Raw genomic sequence first — 14,334 nt, 5'->3', positions numbered from 1 at the left:
TGTCCCCAGACCTGAGCTAATGGGACAATAGTGTCACCTTGATCTTGTCTCAAGTTCCCTTAGGCAGCTTAACTCACAGTGCCAAGTTCCAGTCAGGAGGCATTTTCAGGGAGGGGTGGGCTTGGGTGTTCGCAGCTTCTTTATAGAGTTTTGTCACAATGGGCAGAAAGTCCTTTATAATGATATTTAAGCCATTAGCCATAACATTCCAGTCTCTCATTAGTCTCTCAGCTGTGAGGAGCAGCTGAGAGAGCAAGGGTGCTTTAGCCTAAAGAAGAGGAGGCCCACTCTAGCTATTTTTGAGTAATATTTAAGCTACAGCTTTGTCTGTTTGAACTGCTATTAATGTTCAGATTTTTAGCTCCAGGTTTCAGTATGATCTAACTTTGAATTGCACAAGGTAGCCATAGAGTTCAAATAAAGTCCAACTGGATGCCTAATTATACTAGCTACTTACACCAAACAAGCACTTAGCTACTTTCAAGTAATGTAACATTTTTAGCACCAGAATATGCCTTGAATCTGCCATGAATTGGGTTGTGGATTTTCAGAGTTCCATTGTTGCTCCTTCCAGTTTTGTTGAGGCACTGTCGCTCACCTGCGACACCGTCCCTTGGAAATGGCGTCTGGATTGCCAAAGAAGACACCGACCCCTCGTCTTTTGTCCAGGGAAGGGCTGAAGCCTAATACTGTGAGTACCCCCTGGGGCTGTGTTAAGGCTGGCACTGCCCTGGTGTCCCTGCTCTCCCTGCCCCTGTTGTCCAGCAGTGCTGTGAAGCTGCAGAGCCCCTGCCCAGCCCTTTGTGCTGTGCTGCTGTTGCTGGGGCTGTCCTGGTGCAATAGGGAACACTGTGGGATGCTTCAGCTGTGTCTTGCCTGGCTGTGCCAGCAGAGCCAAGTGAAACCAATGTACAGCTGAAGGCCTGAGCATGTGTTCTGTCCCTTTCCCTGTGCCACAGGAATTCCTTCTGTCAGGCTGGGCACCACTCACCGGTGCTGCTCTGACCATGCTGCCCTTGGGCACCTGGGCGTGTTGGTGGGGGGAAGCTCAAACTCTGCCCAAAGCCCTGAGAGCCACGGCTGGTCCCAGCTGGAAGAGCTTCCAAAGCAGCTGCTGTCTCCCAGCTCCTGTGTGGGCACAGATGCAGGCCTGCAGGCAGCGCTGGAGCCAGGGCTGCAAAGGTCCCTTGCTGTCTGCAGCTCACTTGGCTGAAGATGCCCCACTGCTGAGGCTCTGTCAAGGAGATGCCTCTGTTTTCTTCTGTGGCGGGCTCTGTCAGCCCAGGCAGAGAAAACAATCAACAGGGAGAACTAAAACCTAGAGACATTGCTGTGCACCTCACTCTTGGTACAGCGTTCCTTTCTTGCATCTCTTGGACTCATCCAGCAGCGATATCTCCTTGCTGTGAGTTCTGAGCGTTGTGCAGGGATGGAGTTCAGGCAGTTCTGAGAGCTCCTCCCCATTCTCTGGAAAGGTCACTGCCTCAATCCAATGAAACGTAAGAGGAAACAAATGCCCAAAGAGCAGAAATCCCCAACCATGTCCCATCCAGTCATGGAGAAGCCAATGGGACAGAGCCATATGGCTGGAGTATGTGTGTTCCACTCTGTATTATTAATTCACTGATGCTAAGTATTTCAGCTGGAAACTCCCAGGGCTTCCAGGAATGTCCTAGTGGCTGTGATCACAAGTTATTCACCAGTGCCACTTGTTCGAGAAAAGCCTTTCTGAACAGGCACAACTCTGAGGCTCTAGCTGGTTTACTTTTGCCTTTCAGCTGCTTCCCTCTAAGTTCCAGAGGGAGAAGTTTCTCAGCAGGAAGAAGGAGGCCAGCACTGGGGGGAGTATTCTGCCCAGAATTGGCCCATTTCTAGACAGGAGTGAGACTCGCCCAAAGGTAGCCTTTTCCTGCTCTTTTCCTTTCTGTTTCACATGAAGTTTGAAGAGGGTGTGTGCTTGTGACAGGCTTGCCTCCAGCAAAATACCTCAGTGTCCAGGTCCTGCTGTCATTGCAAGGTGCTGGGAGTGGTGGACTGGGAGTCCTGATCTGCACTAAGCCAACACAAATACCCTCTGCTGAAGCTGCTGGGGTGTGCTGGAGTGCAGCTGCCATTGCTAAAACAATGGGAGGAAGGCTGGGGACACAGAGGCCCAAAATTGCCCTTTGCCATTCTCCTGCTGAAGGAGCCACCTCTTGCTTTGGTGTGGTCACCATCAAATGCTCGGGGTCACAGGATTCCCTGCAGAGTGGCAGCGTTGGCCTTTGAAGGCCAAGGATCTGCAGGAATTACTTCAGATGGAACAAAACAAATTGCATTACTGCTTTGGGCTGGAACAATGTGTTGGAGCCTGACGGGGTGTTAGATTTTGCAGGCTGCCAGATGTACAGGGGACTGGCCCTAGGCAGAGGGGAATGGATGTGCTTTGTCTGGATCAGTGCCTACTCAGAGGTGTGTTTAAAGCTGCTTTTCTGGCAGGACTAGCTCGGTATAAAGCACAGTCCAAACGGGTAGGTGACTGAGGTGGGCTGTTGAGCAGGAAATTGGCAGCAAGAGACACGGAACACAATCCAGGTTAAGGATTGTCCTGGAGAGGGGCCTTGGGAACACCTCAGGAAAGGGCACAGCTAAGGGACAGTGTGCTGCAGCCACTCCCTTGAGCGGAATGTGTCTGCTGTGAAGTCACAGAGGAGACCTGCTTGTGTCTCTTCGGTGACAGCAGTGTGGCTGGAGAAGGCAGACAAAGCAGGGCAGAGTTTTCTCCAAGCAATGTCTCTGCTCCAGAAGCATTTGCTGTTGTTGTGTCATTCCAGACGTGCCTCTACAATGGCATGAAATAAGGTTGCAGTAATGACAGGAAAGCACCCATTTAAAGGCCATTGAAAAAGGAGATAACAACTCTACTTTTACCCAAGTTGCTGAGAAAATAACTGAAACTTATCCTCATTCAGCATCCACCTTACTTGTCTTTTTATTTTCAGCTCATTTGTCTTTTTATTTTTGCCTTTTCCTCTCTTTGGAACACACTAACTTTTAAATACAATGAAAAGGAACAAAATGATCAAAGCAAAAGAAAAGTGTTTCTTAGTAAGGATTCAGCTGAGCTGGGGATGTCTCCCTCCCTGAGAGCCAAGGGCACACACACACCCTCTGAGAAAATGGCAATCTTTGTATCCCCTTTGTACCCGGCTGGGGCGGTCCCTGTGCCCTTTGCCATTGGATGGGTACTCAGGAGCTTCCATTCTCTACTGAGCACCAACTTTTCTGTCCGCTCCCTGCTCGTCCTCCTTCCTTTTGGTCAGGTCTTCAACCCTGTCCCTCTATTTGTGACACTCAACAAACCAACCTGAACAAATGCAAACCACAAATAACACACAGAGCCAACAAATTCCATTCTTTTGCTTAATAACCTTTTGGCTTCAGCCAAATGTCACCTCATCTCTCACACCTGCTCTGGTCCTGTGCTCTTCTTACTGAAGTCTAAGTTCTAGAGCAAAAAAGATATTTGCAGTTGTGTGGGCCTCGGTTTCCCTGTCTCAGAGTAAAAGACATCCCAAATCCTTTCCCATGGAGTCTCCTGTAAATTCATGGGTTTTACTTACTCCATGAGTGCTCAGTCAGTGCCCCAGAGCTCTGTGACCGCATGGGCACAGGGCTGTGTTTTAGGAACGTGCTGCCTGGCATTCTGGAGAAAGAAACCTGGAGGAATCCATGCCGAAAGAGCAGCTTGGCTTGAGCCTGCTCTGTGTGGCCCAGCAGCTGTGGATGAGCTCAGAGCAGAGGTGGGTGAGCCACTGTTTGCCCAGTGTGGGCTGGGCAGACGTGCTCCCTCAGAGTCTGTACTTCACTGGGGATCAGTGGAAGATTCTCCTGCATGAACCTTCCTCACAGCAGCTGAAGCTCTCCCTGCTCTCTCTCCCCTCCAGCTGCCGTCAGCTGCCCCGAAACAGAGCTGGTTTGGGGTTTCCCCACCAGAGCTGGTATTTCAGAACTTCGTCGCTCGGCAGGTGTCGGAAATGGTGCTGTCTCTCATGAATAAGGACAAGGTAAGTGCTGGCACGCAGAGCTTTAACGCTGTGCTGGAAGAGGAGAGTGCTCTCATTCCCTCAGTGTACAGCAAAGCAAGTTATCTGCTGCAGCACATGCAGAAGAAAATGTCTCAGCACCTTCTTCTGCAAGATGGTGGAAATCTTCCTGTGCTGGGAATAGTCCCCAGATTTTGGCCAGGCGTTGATGGTGTCTATCCCAAAGGAGTTTCCTTCTCTTGAAAGCTCTGGATTGACAGGAATGTTGAGGGCTGTACAGTTCTTACCTGCTCTCATGCTTTGCCTTGGGTCTATAGCACACCCTGTGTGTCCTTGGTTAATCTTGGCTCCTGGTAGGAATCTCTGCCTCTCTCAGCCAGTTTGGCTCCCTTTGTGCAGCTCACAGGCAAAGCTCAGGGGCTGAGCCTTCTGCACTTTATGCTGGAATCACTTCTCATTAATGGCATTGGCCCTGCAGGAACCGTGTTCTGCAAGAGCCCTGCAATCAGAGTGATGGAGCAGAAGCAGTGAGAGGCCTTCAGGTTCCACTTGAGGCTCCTGCTCAGCTTCATCCAGCTCTGCTCAACTTTTCCAGAAGCAACACGGTGCTCTGCTTTCCCTTTGCAGAAGCACAGCACATCCAAAGCCATGTGCTCCTGGAGGTTTCCACCTTCACCTGAAGAAATTGGCATTGTTTTGCAGTTTCCCAAGAGAGCTGAGAGGGAAAAAGTTGAAAAATGTCAATTGTGTTCCACTGTATTGAGGAAAACTTGAGACCATTTGAATTTCAGTCAGGGAAACATTTTCTCAAGTGAGGCTTGTGCCAAGAGTGGGCTGGTGGGAGGAGACAGGAGGGAGTCCAAATCATCTGGTTTAGACTTTTGGAGAGCATTTTGGTGCTCAGGGGTTGATGAGATCAGTGTGCTAGAAAATGCATGTGTGCTGTGTCTGTGTACCCCAGAGGGCCGAACCTGGCCTGCTGGCTGCAGGCAGGAATGCCCAGCAGCCCAGCTTGCCTGCACAGGCAGCAGGAAGCCCTGGAGAGCCAAGATTGGCTTTTCATACTGGAACCACACTGTCAGTCAGTGCTGGCCCTGTTTCTCCAGGCAGAAAATGCCTCTGAAGCCCCATGGTCAATAGACACCGCCTGTCTGTGTTTCTGTCACTTTTGGCAAGCTGGTTGCTCTCATGGTTTTATGATTCTTGCTTGCTGCTTTGCTGCCCATTTAAATTCTCTTTGCCATCTCCTTGTTTTAGGGATTGTCTTGCTGTGTTCATTCCTTCTTTTGCTTTTCAGGTTTGCTTTTATTCCCAGTAAGACCACAGTGTTTGGTCTCCTGTCTTGCTGCTCTGCCTGCCTGACTGTATCCCCAGAAGTTCCCTACCCAAACCTGATCTGCTGGAAGGGAATTTCTTCCTTCCCCCACAGAAATGGGCTGGTTTGCTTTTAGGTAGCACATTCCCCCTCTGGAACATGACCACTTCATGGCTGTGTGCAGGCAGAAGCCAGCAGGTTTTTTGGCCTTGTTGAACATGCAGGTGACTTGGTTCAGGTGCTGTGTCTCCATCCTGCTGGTGCTGACCTGCTCGGCCCTTCCTTCCCAGCAGGCGCTGCCCTACTGCCCCTGGCCAAAATGCTGGAGCCAGAGAGAAGGGATTCAAGTTCAGCCTTGTGAATGATGTGCCTGTGCCTGCTCAGCTGGAAGTGCTTTGGAAAAGGGGCAGGGGAGGGATGTTAGCAGGGCATGGACAGGTCTCCTCTCGTCCACAAGTTTCCACTATGTTTCCACAAGTGGCAAAATCATAATTTCATGTCTTTGCTTCAGTTTCTTCACGTGGTGAAGGTCTCCATGGAGAGCTCACCTTACTTCCAGCTGGTGAGCTCCAGCGATGCGTACCGTGCCGTGCCGCCGGGCGCCTCTGCCCCTGTGCGCATCCGCTTCACCCCCAGCAAGAACAAGGTGAGGCTGGAGGAGCCAAAGCACACAATGATCTCCACAGCCATTGTTTTCCCTGCACTCTGGCTCCAGCCCATTGCATGCTGTGAGCTGGGCTCCAGGCGTGGGCAGGCAGCCTGCAGCCAGTCACACCTTGGCACTGCTGGCAGGCACTGCAGCCAGGCCTGACAGGCTCTGCTTGCCCTCCCTGCACACTGCTGAGCATTGCCAAGGGAAGATGCACGGGAAACAGGATGAAAATGACAGAGGGCTGTTGATAGATGTTGGGCCATCTCTAGGTCCAGTGGAAGGGGTTTCATTCTGATGGAAAACACCAGAGGAACAAAGAGGTCAGAGAGCTTTCCTCCTTCCTGGACTGCCAACAGCTTCCCTGCCTGCCCCTGGGCTGGAGCACAGCCGGTGCTTTTTCACCCCCTCTGTTGTGCAGCCTGTCAGCTGTGCTGTCCCAGAGCACAAGTGAGCATGGCACAGCTGCAGGGCCAGGGCAGAGGATGTGCTGTGCCCGTGAGCCCGGCCTGGCACAGGCACACTGGGCCCTGGGTGCCCTTGGTCAGCAGGAGGTTGCTGAGCTGCAGGGCACTTGGACACCTGCCTGAAGGAGCTGCTGTAGGGCAGGTACAAGCTGCAGGCAGAGCTGTGAGCCCAGCGCCCGTGGCAGTGACACTGCTGGGGCTCTGTCTTCATGCCTGTCCCTGTGCTTGCTCTGTCAGCTGGCACCCATTCCGTGCCAAAGGTGCTTTTGCGGGGAGCTTTGAACAGCAGTGCTGAGGCCCTGGCAAGTCTGATCTCAGTGCTGGGTGCAGGCCAGAGGTGCAGGATGTCTTTGGGTGCAGCTGTTTTCTCCTCTTCCTTTTGCTGCTCAGAGTCAGTTGAACACTTTGTCCTACTCTCAGACAGTGGGAATATAGAACTGTAAAGAGCAATGTCCTGTGTTCCCCAGCTCCATGTTGCTTAGAAAGGGGCTTAGGAATTCTTTAACATCATTAAAGTTTAGAGTAAAAATGATGGTGGCCTAGGGCTGTTATCTGTATGACCCAAGTGACACAAGAGCTGAATGCCACTGAGACGGATTTTGCAAAGTGCGCAGGTGCCTTTAAAATGTGATATAGTAGTAGAACTTAGTGTTGATTTGAGGGTGCAATAGGTAAATGGATGCCCTTGAAGGGGTATAGGAAATGGTTTTTCTTCTGCCATGGGGATGGCACTAAATGTCCTGTGCTGAGCCAGTTTCTTTTCCTGCAGGATTATTGCCACGAGCTGGTGTGCCTCACTGCAAGGGAAAGGATCGTTGTGCCAATTCGGGCCATTGGTGCCCGAGCTGTGCTGGACTTCCCTGCCCAGCTGGACTTCTCCAAGTGTCCAGTCAAGGTCAGCACCCAGCAGACTCTGCTGGTGCGCAATGTCGGTGCCCGGGCAGCTCGGTACCAGCTGAGCACGCAGAGGTGAGGCAGCTCATCTGTCCCTGTGCAAACACCTTTGGGTGAGAGCGGAGTTGGGAAAGAGCTACAGAAGGAACCAAGCATCGGATCTGCTGCCCTGCAGCCTGGCTGGAAGTGAGCAGGATGGAAGGCATCTGCTCTTGCTTCCAGTGGCCTTGGAGCTTTCTGTGTCCCAGATTTCCTGGAGGCTGCTGGAACATGTTGGGAGCTGGCTTGCACCCTGCTGAGCACAAGCAGCTTCTGAAATGCTTCCTCAGCACTGTCAGCCAAAGAGAGCCATTCTCAGGGAGGCCACAGGCACGTGGCTTTGCAGTGGTCCTGGAGGGGACCTCTGGAAATCATCTGAGCAAAGACACTGCTCAAAGCAAGAGCAGTGTCTGGGGGTTGCAAGGTGCCATTGGGAGACATGGACCTGTAAGGCATCTTGTAAGATGCCTTACAAGAAAACAAACATGTCAATGGACCTAGTATAAAAGCAGAAGAAAACAACCTTTTAAAACCCCCTCCATACCTTATCTTTTCTGCCTGTCAGGTGCAGTAGTGATTCATTGAGAGGATGGATCTAACAGGATGAGAAGTGTCTTAAGGAGCAGCTGACAATTAACAGAGAAAAGCCCAAAATTTAGCTTTCCAGGCCCATCTCTTGACAGCGATTTTAATTTGGTTCTTACAGTGTCAGGGATGTCTCCTTCACAGCTCTTCTAGCTGTGGGCTCAGGGAACAGTTTAGTGGTGTTGGCCAAAATTCAGAGGAGTTAAGTTTAGCTGTGGAGCTTGTGTCTTTGGGTCTTGGGGAGCCAGGTGTGTGTGAGAGATGACTGCTAGAGCAGGGACAGAGGAGTCTGGTGGGTAGAGCCCAGGGATGGAGGCGATGCGGGGGCTGATTTGCACTCAGTTTTTCAGTCCTGACAGCTGAGTCCTGAACTTGGCTGGATCCTCTTCTCCTGATAATTTGAAAAGAAGAAGACACCTTCTTTCTCAGGCAAGCCCTGAAGTCATCCCTGAAATGTTATTCCCATCCTGCCACCTGAAGGCAGGAGCATGTAAGATGGGGCAGGAGTGGGAAGGGAATGGAATGGAAGGCAGTGCTGAAGCCTGGCCAGGGATTCCCCTAACTGGCAGCTTCTCTATTGCGGTGAAATTTCTGGCCAAAGACTAAGAACAGAATGCTGTGCCTTGCCCCCAGCAGGCCCTGATCCCCCCAGCCCCAGCAGAGCTGCAGCAGTGCTGGCATCAGCCCCGGGGCAGATGCAGGAGCACGAGCACTGATCTGGCTCTGGGGCTGCTGGGGCCTTGTCTTTCCTCCCCTCCCTCCAAAGTCTCACGTCCAGCACATGAACATTGCTGGCCCAAGGCTTCTCCATCAGCCAGCAGTGATGTTCTCACCAGTGGCAATGGGAACAGGTCAGCCCATAACTACAGCAAGAGGTCCTGAATGAGCAGAACCTGAAGCGAGTTCTTCAGCTGTTACTACTGACATGAACAAAGTTCAGCTTGACAGATGTTCTCTTTGTTTTTGTGTGTGATGCATTCATCAGCAAAGTCCCCAGAACACATTTGAAGTGACAGATTGACCAGCAACAAAGCACCAAGGCCAGGAACTTCGGTTTCCTCAGTGGGGCTGTAGAAGGGCACAAAGCCCAGCAGCTGCTGGGCAGAAGCACATTTCCCCTGAGCTGTCCCTGAGCATCAAAGCACAGAGTCTTGTGTTTGTCAGGCAAGAGCTGTTTACCTGGTGACTAAATCCTGATTGCTCCTGTTAAATCCAAAGTGCACCAACGCATCTGCATCATTATTTCCAACACATTGCACAGAGTTTCTCTGCTGGGCCAAGCAAACAGTTACCAGCCTGCATGACAGCCCAGAGTCCCAGACTGCATTGCTGGCAAACACACAGAAACCTCCGGTTCTGCTTCCTTGATGTGCTCCTGCTCATGGCGCTTCATTTAGCTGGGATTGGACCCTTCAGACTGTAAATGGCATCGTCCTTTTGGGTTTCCATGTCACTGTATTGCTCTAGTCTGCATTTGCACTCTTTCAGAGTTTTGATTACTCCTCTTCTTAGAGCAGCTTTCATTGAAATGCCTTGAAAAGTTGCCCTTTTTAAGCTAAATCACGATGATTTCAAGGTAAAATAAACCAAAGAAGCACACTGCAAATTCAACAGCAACTATTCCTTGGTCTTCAGGGAAAAGTTCCTTCTCCCTGTCTGATTCCTAGGCTGTAATCTCCCAGGACAGGGAGTGCCCTACCATTTGCATCTCTTGAGATGGGATTTGTAGGCAGCAGGAAAAGAGAAATTCCTGAGGCAGTCAGTGTCAAGTTGTGCATGCAAATAGCTCTGAACCCTCTCTGTGCTTTTCACAAACCATTCTCTGATGGGATTGCTGGCAGTGGGAGCCTTGAGGCTCATTGCAGAGAGCTGGATGCAGAGTATGGGGAGCTGAGGCCCTTTTACCCCCAGGGTCTTGTGAGGGCTGGATCTTGTCAGCAGTGGCTCAGTGGCTGTTTGTGATCCTGTCTGTTCTGTCTCTTGTGCTGCCTGTGCTTGGTTTGCTCCCTGCTTGGCCAAGGGAGCTGCAGGGAGCTGCAGTGCAGCAGGAATCTCATGGCCAGGCGTCCCCAGGCCTGACCCCTCTCTCTGTGTTGCAGTCCTTTCTCCGTGGTGCCGGCCACAGGAGCTCTGGGCGCTGGTGACACCGTGCAGGTGACAGTGGCATTTCACCCGCTGGCCAGCGGTGCCCATTGCGGCTCCCTGGCCGTGTGCTGCAGCTCAGGTGAGTGCTGGGCCCTGCAGGGCACAGGACAGTTCTGCACATGGCTCCCTGCTGTCCCATCCCCTGCATTGCCTCCAGAGGTGCCTCCCCTGTTCAGCCTTACCCCAAAGCAAACTGAGAACTCCTTGGTGTTTAGGGGCTTGAGAAAGGCAAAGATTTTTGACTGCTGTTTTGCTGGGACTTGCTGAGTGGAGGAAGGAGGAACTCTGATTCTCCACTACCATGTGGCTATGCCTGGGTGAAGTTTTATTTGATTCCTGGGCAGTGCTGTAGGTGAGGTCTCCATCAGACTCTCTCCAATGCAATGGAATTCTTGCACACCTCTGTCCCATATGCTGCTTCTCCACTGGCTTGTCACAGGCCCTTTTTCTGTGTGGCCCTTACACATAGATGTAGTTTCTGTCTAACAACATTTTCAGGCCTTTAAGTTCCTTTTTTGTGACAAATCAAAACAATTTTTTCCCTGTCCCCATTTCCCAGGCTGTTGAAGCTGTTGCAAACCTCTCACATCTATCTCCCATTTGATTTCTAGACTGAGGGATCCCATTCAGTCTTAATGTAGAAACTGCTCTGTACTCACTGATCTTTCCTTTGTCCCTTTCTTCTTTGATTTGCAATGCTCCAGCTTGGTTTTTCAGATCAGAACAGTATAAAATATTTAAAGACTGATGTGGCTGTGGGTTTGGACAGGGAGATGATTTTCACGGTGCTCATTCTGTAGTGGTTTGTCACATTGCAGAGCCAGGCTGGTTGTGTTTCCTCACCTGTGTCCCCTCCTGCTGTGGGCTGTCACTTCACTTGTTCCTCTGGGCCTCCTTTTGCTGCCCACCTGCCCCCAGGCATATTTGCTGGTCAGCAAGAAGGGATCCAAGGGATCAGGAGAGACAGGAGTCTCCTGGGATGCCCGGGGAGAGCCTGGGCAAGGCAGGACTGAGCAGGGCTCCTCAGCCCTGTCACCTGAAGGACTTGGATGCAGAAATCCTGGTGATCTGAGTGGGTCACCGGAGCACATGGACCAATCTCCCTGTCCATCCTGTCCCCTTGGGGCCAAATCTCTACAAACACCCTCAGAAATAAGGTGTTTTAGGAGGTGCCCAGGACATCCTCACGCTGTACACACAGAGCTGAAGGATGTGATCAATGGGGTGGTCCACAGAAGTGCTCCTTCAGCGCAAAACTGGGACACTTTCTTCTGTGCCCTGTGCTTTGCTCTGTCCCTTGTGCTTCCATCAGCCAGTGAGCTGAGCAAAGACTCCCCTTTGCTTTGTTCCAGGTGAAGAAAGAATCCACACAAAGCTCCAGGGAGAAGCTGTAGATGTCAACGTTGGGCTGAGCACAAATTCCGTGGAGCTTGACAAGACTTTCACCAGCATGTCAAGCCACAGAACCCTGTTCATTGAAAACAGGAGTAACATCACAGCCCACTTCCAGTGGAAGGCTTTTGCTACTGAGGAAGAAGAGAATGAAGCGAAGAGGAGGTTGGTTTGAAAGATGCATTTCAGTGAGATACAGGCCCAAGACTGAAACTAACGTGTGGCCTCAGGGGATGTTGGTGCTTTTGAATGGTTTAGGCCAAGTGAACCATGCCCGGCACTGGGGTGTGTGTCCCTGGGCTTCAGGAGCTCAGCACTCAGCATTCCAGGTCATTTATACTCCAACCAGGGATGGCATTTTGGGAAGGAAAGGTTGATTGGGATGACTGGATTTCCTCAGGTTCTAATTGGGCTCTTGTCTCTCTTCTCTTCTTTCGACATGACCTGGCAACATCCTTAAGCATTTCCTGAGTTGCCAGTCCCTCTTTCCAAAGGTGATACACCCTCTTTTTTCCCTTTAGTTCCTTCAAAATCTCCTTGCCCATGCGGGCTGGTAGTGTGTCCCTGTGCTGCTGTCAGAGAGGTTTTGTGCTCTCAGAGCAGAGAGGATTTTTTGTGAGAGAAGATAGTGCAGGATCCTTTCCCTCTCAGGACATTCTAGTGCCATGCACTGGGATGGGATCCAAAAAGCTCTGGCTCATGGAAAGGTCTCTCCAGGAGTTTGCTGTCTCCCTCCTGCACAACAAAGTTCCTTCCCCTCTCAGAGCCTCTGTTTTCATGCATATTGCATATAAAAACTTGAATGTCCCTGAAGGGATTCAGTGCCTGAATTCATCAATTTCCTGTGGAAGTGCTCTGGGATGCTCTTGTGAAAGGCAGAGTAGGGAACGGGGCAGGTCCAAACTGGAAGAAACAAAGAGTGATGCTGGTAACACGTAGCTGCAAGCCAGCTTTGTCTCCCCTTGCCAGGGAAATGCTGCAGTGGGTGCTCTGTGATCTTTCTGTGCCCCCCCGAGCAGCTCAGTGGGAAGAAAAGCCACTTGAAATGGCTGGTTGATTCTCCCTCAGCTGTGGCAGAGGCTTTGAGGCAGGAGGCTCTCTGGAGGGATGCTGGCTTTGCAAACCTCTGCTGAGCTTGCAAGGGTGGAGTGAAACTCCCTGCTGGGCCAGGGAACAGCAAGTTGTCCTCTGATCCCTGTGGGACCCTCGTGGCTTGGGCTCAGCCTTTGCTGGGGAGCTGCTGCTGCTGCTCCTCAAGTGCTTTGCTCTCTGGCGCTCACACTTCTCTCTGCAAATCTGTGGCTCATGAAACCATCTGCTGGCCTTGTCTCTCCCTGGGGCTGCAGGCAGTGCTTGCTGCGGCCGCCCAAAGAGGTGTCTCAGGAAAACTTCCCCGAGGAGAAAGAAATGGAAAAGGTGAACGGCTGTTGTGGAGATCACAGTGCCCTCCTGAGCAGCATGGTCCAGGAGAAGATGGCAAAGGTGCAAGAAGACCCCATGCTGTTCTCTGATGACATTTTTTTTAATGAGCCAATGGTAAGTGGTAGCTGAGAACATTCTCTTCCTCCTTCTCTTCCTCCTCCCACCCACCCTCCTCCCTACACCCACCCCTTCCCCGGCTGCGGTCACTGGGCAGATCCTCAGCTGGCTCCATGTGCTGGCAGGGAGGACATGGAGTTTCTGGTGAGGCTGCAGGGCTCGCTGCTGAAAGCATTTGTGCCCTGCAGGCTCCAGGCAGGGCTGGGAGCCTGACAAAGCCCAGCTCTGCTGCCAGGCTCGAGCTCAGGGCACTGCCTGCGTGTCCTTGCAGTGTCCCAGGGAGCAGTTCTTGTAGGCAGGGGCTCCCCTGACACGTGGGGCTCAGCAGAGGCTGTTGGAGCACTGCCAGCTCACACACTGACCTGAAGCTTGCAATTGTTCCCTAGCAAAAGGAGGCCAAATTCAGCCCAAGGTTAATGACAGAAATGCCAATCCCCTCCTGTAACCATGCCTTGCACTATTTCTGAGTGTCCCTTCCAGCGTCATCTGTGAGCCTGGACACCAGGGTGGAAGGTTAAAATGGGCCTTTGGAGTTGTCCTGCACACAGGGACAGAAAACCTTTTCCTTTTCTGGTGGTGCAAGCAAACTGCCACATGCTCCCATCAACCAGAGCCTTGATTCTGAGTACTGGCATTGTGAGAGATGATGAATGCCTGGTGTGTGCACAGTGGAACACCCTTCTCATCTTGGAGTAAACCCTAGAATAATCCCAACCTCTGCTTTCTTTCAGTAGAGGTTAAACTAATATCTTTATTTCCAAGGAAGGGGATCATGTTCTCTTCTTGGTTACAGCTATGGCCCATCTAAGGCCAAGAGCCAGCAGGGCACAGTGGCAGTTGCATCCCACTGTAGCTGACAGCAGCATGATGTGCCCAAGAGCTTGTGTCAGAGCAGCAGGAATATTGTGGAGAGTGGGAGCTGATCAGCTGAGCATTGAGAGCTGTGTTGGGCTGGGTTTGGAGTGTTTCCTTGGCTCCTTGTGTTGTTCACTCATCACTGATGCTCTAAACAAAGGCTTACAGGAGGGTGGTGAAAACAAGAATGTGAAGTTTGCAGACCAATCTTTTGCTGTCTCTTTCTGGTGTAGGAGGGAGAAATCAGGCCGAATTGTTCAGCTGAAATCAAGGTGACCTTCAAACCCCTGGAAGCGCTGGAGTATGGAAGTGTGGCTTACTGCAGCATCTCAGGTGCAGCTCCTTTGCCCTGCCTCTCTCCCCCTCAGTGAAGCCCTGGTGCCAGCCTGAGCCCACTGGGCTCCCATGGAAGTGCTGGGAAGGGTCCCT

The 14,334-nt window shown here is 51.6% G+C and overlaps 1 protein-coding gene across 1 annotated transcript in view; it reads left to right on the top strand.

Moving 5' to 3' along the window:
• The first annotated feature begins 4,016 nt into the window (after window positions 1-4,016).
• The window catches only part of LOC131561700 (hydrocephalus-inducing protein-like), a 30,616-nt gene continuing 20,298 nt past the window's right edge, over window positions 4,017-14,334 (top strand). The window contains exons 1-7 of the mRNA XM_058811072.1: window positions 4,017-4,046; window positions 5,852-5,986; window positions 7,226-7,425; window positions 10,074-10,198; window positions 11,472-11,676; window positions 12,858-13,047; window positions 14,139-14,238. Of these exons, the coding sequence (XP_058667055.1) occupies window positions 4,017-4,046; window positions 5,852-5,986; window positions 7,226-7,425; window positions 10,074-10,198; window positions 11,472-11,676; window positions 12,858-13,047; window positions 14,139-14,238 (985 nt within the window). The remainder of the gene's footprint in view (window positions 4,047-5,851; window positions 5,987-7,225; window positions 7,426-10,073; window positions 10,199-11,471; window positions 11,677-12,857; window positions 13,048-14,138; window positions 14,239-14,334) is intronic.

The sequence above is a fragment of the Ammospiza caudacuta genome, chromosome 10 (assembly GCF_027887145.1).
Source record: "Ammospiza caudacuta isolate bAmmCau1 chromosome 10, bAmmCau1.pri, whole genome shotgun sequence".
Lineage (NCBI taxonomy): Eukaryota > Metazoa > Chordata > Aves > Passeriformes > Passerellidae > Ammospiza > Ammospiza caudacuta.
Note: the sequence above shows the minus strand (reverse complement) of the source record. Positions and strands in the feature narration are given on the sequence as shown.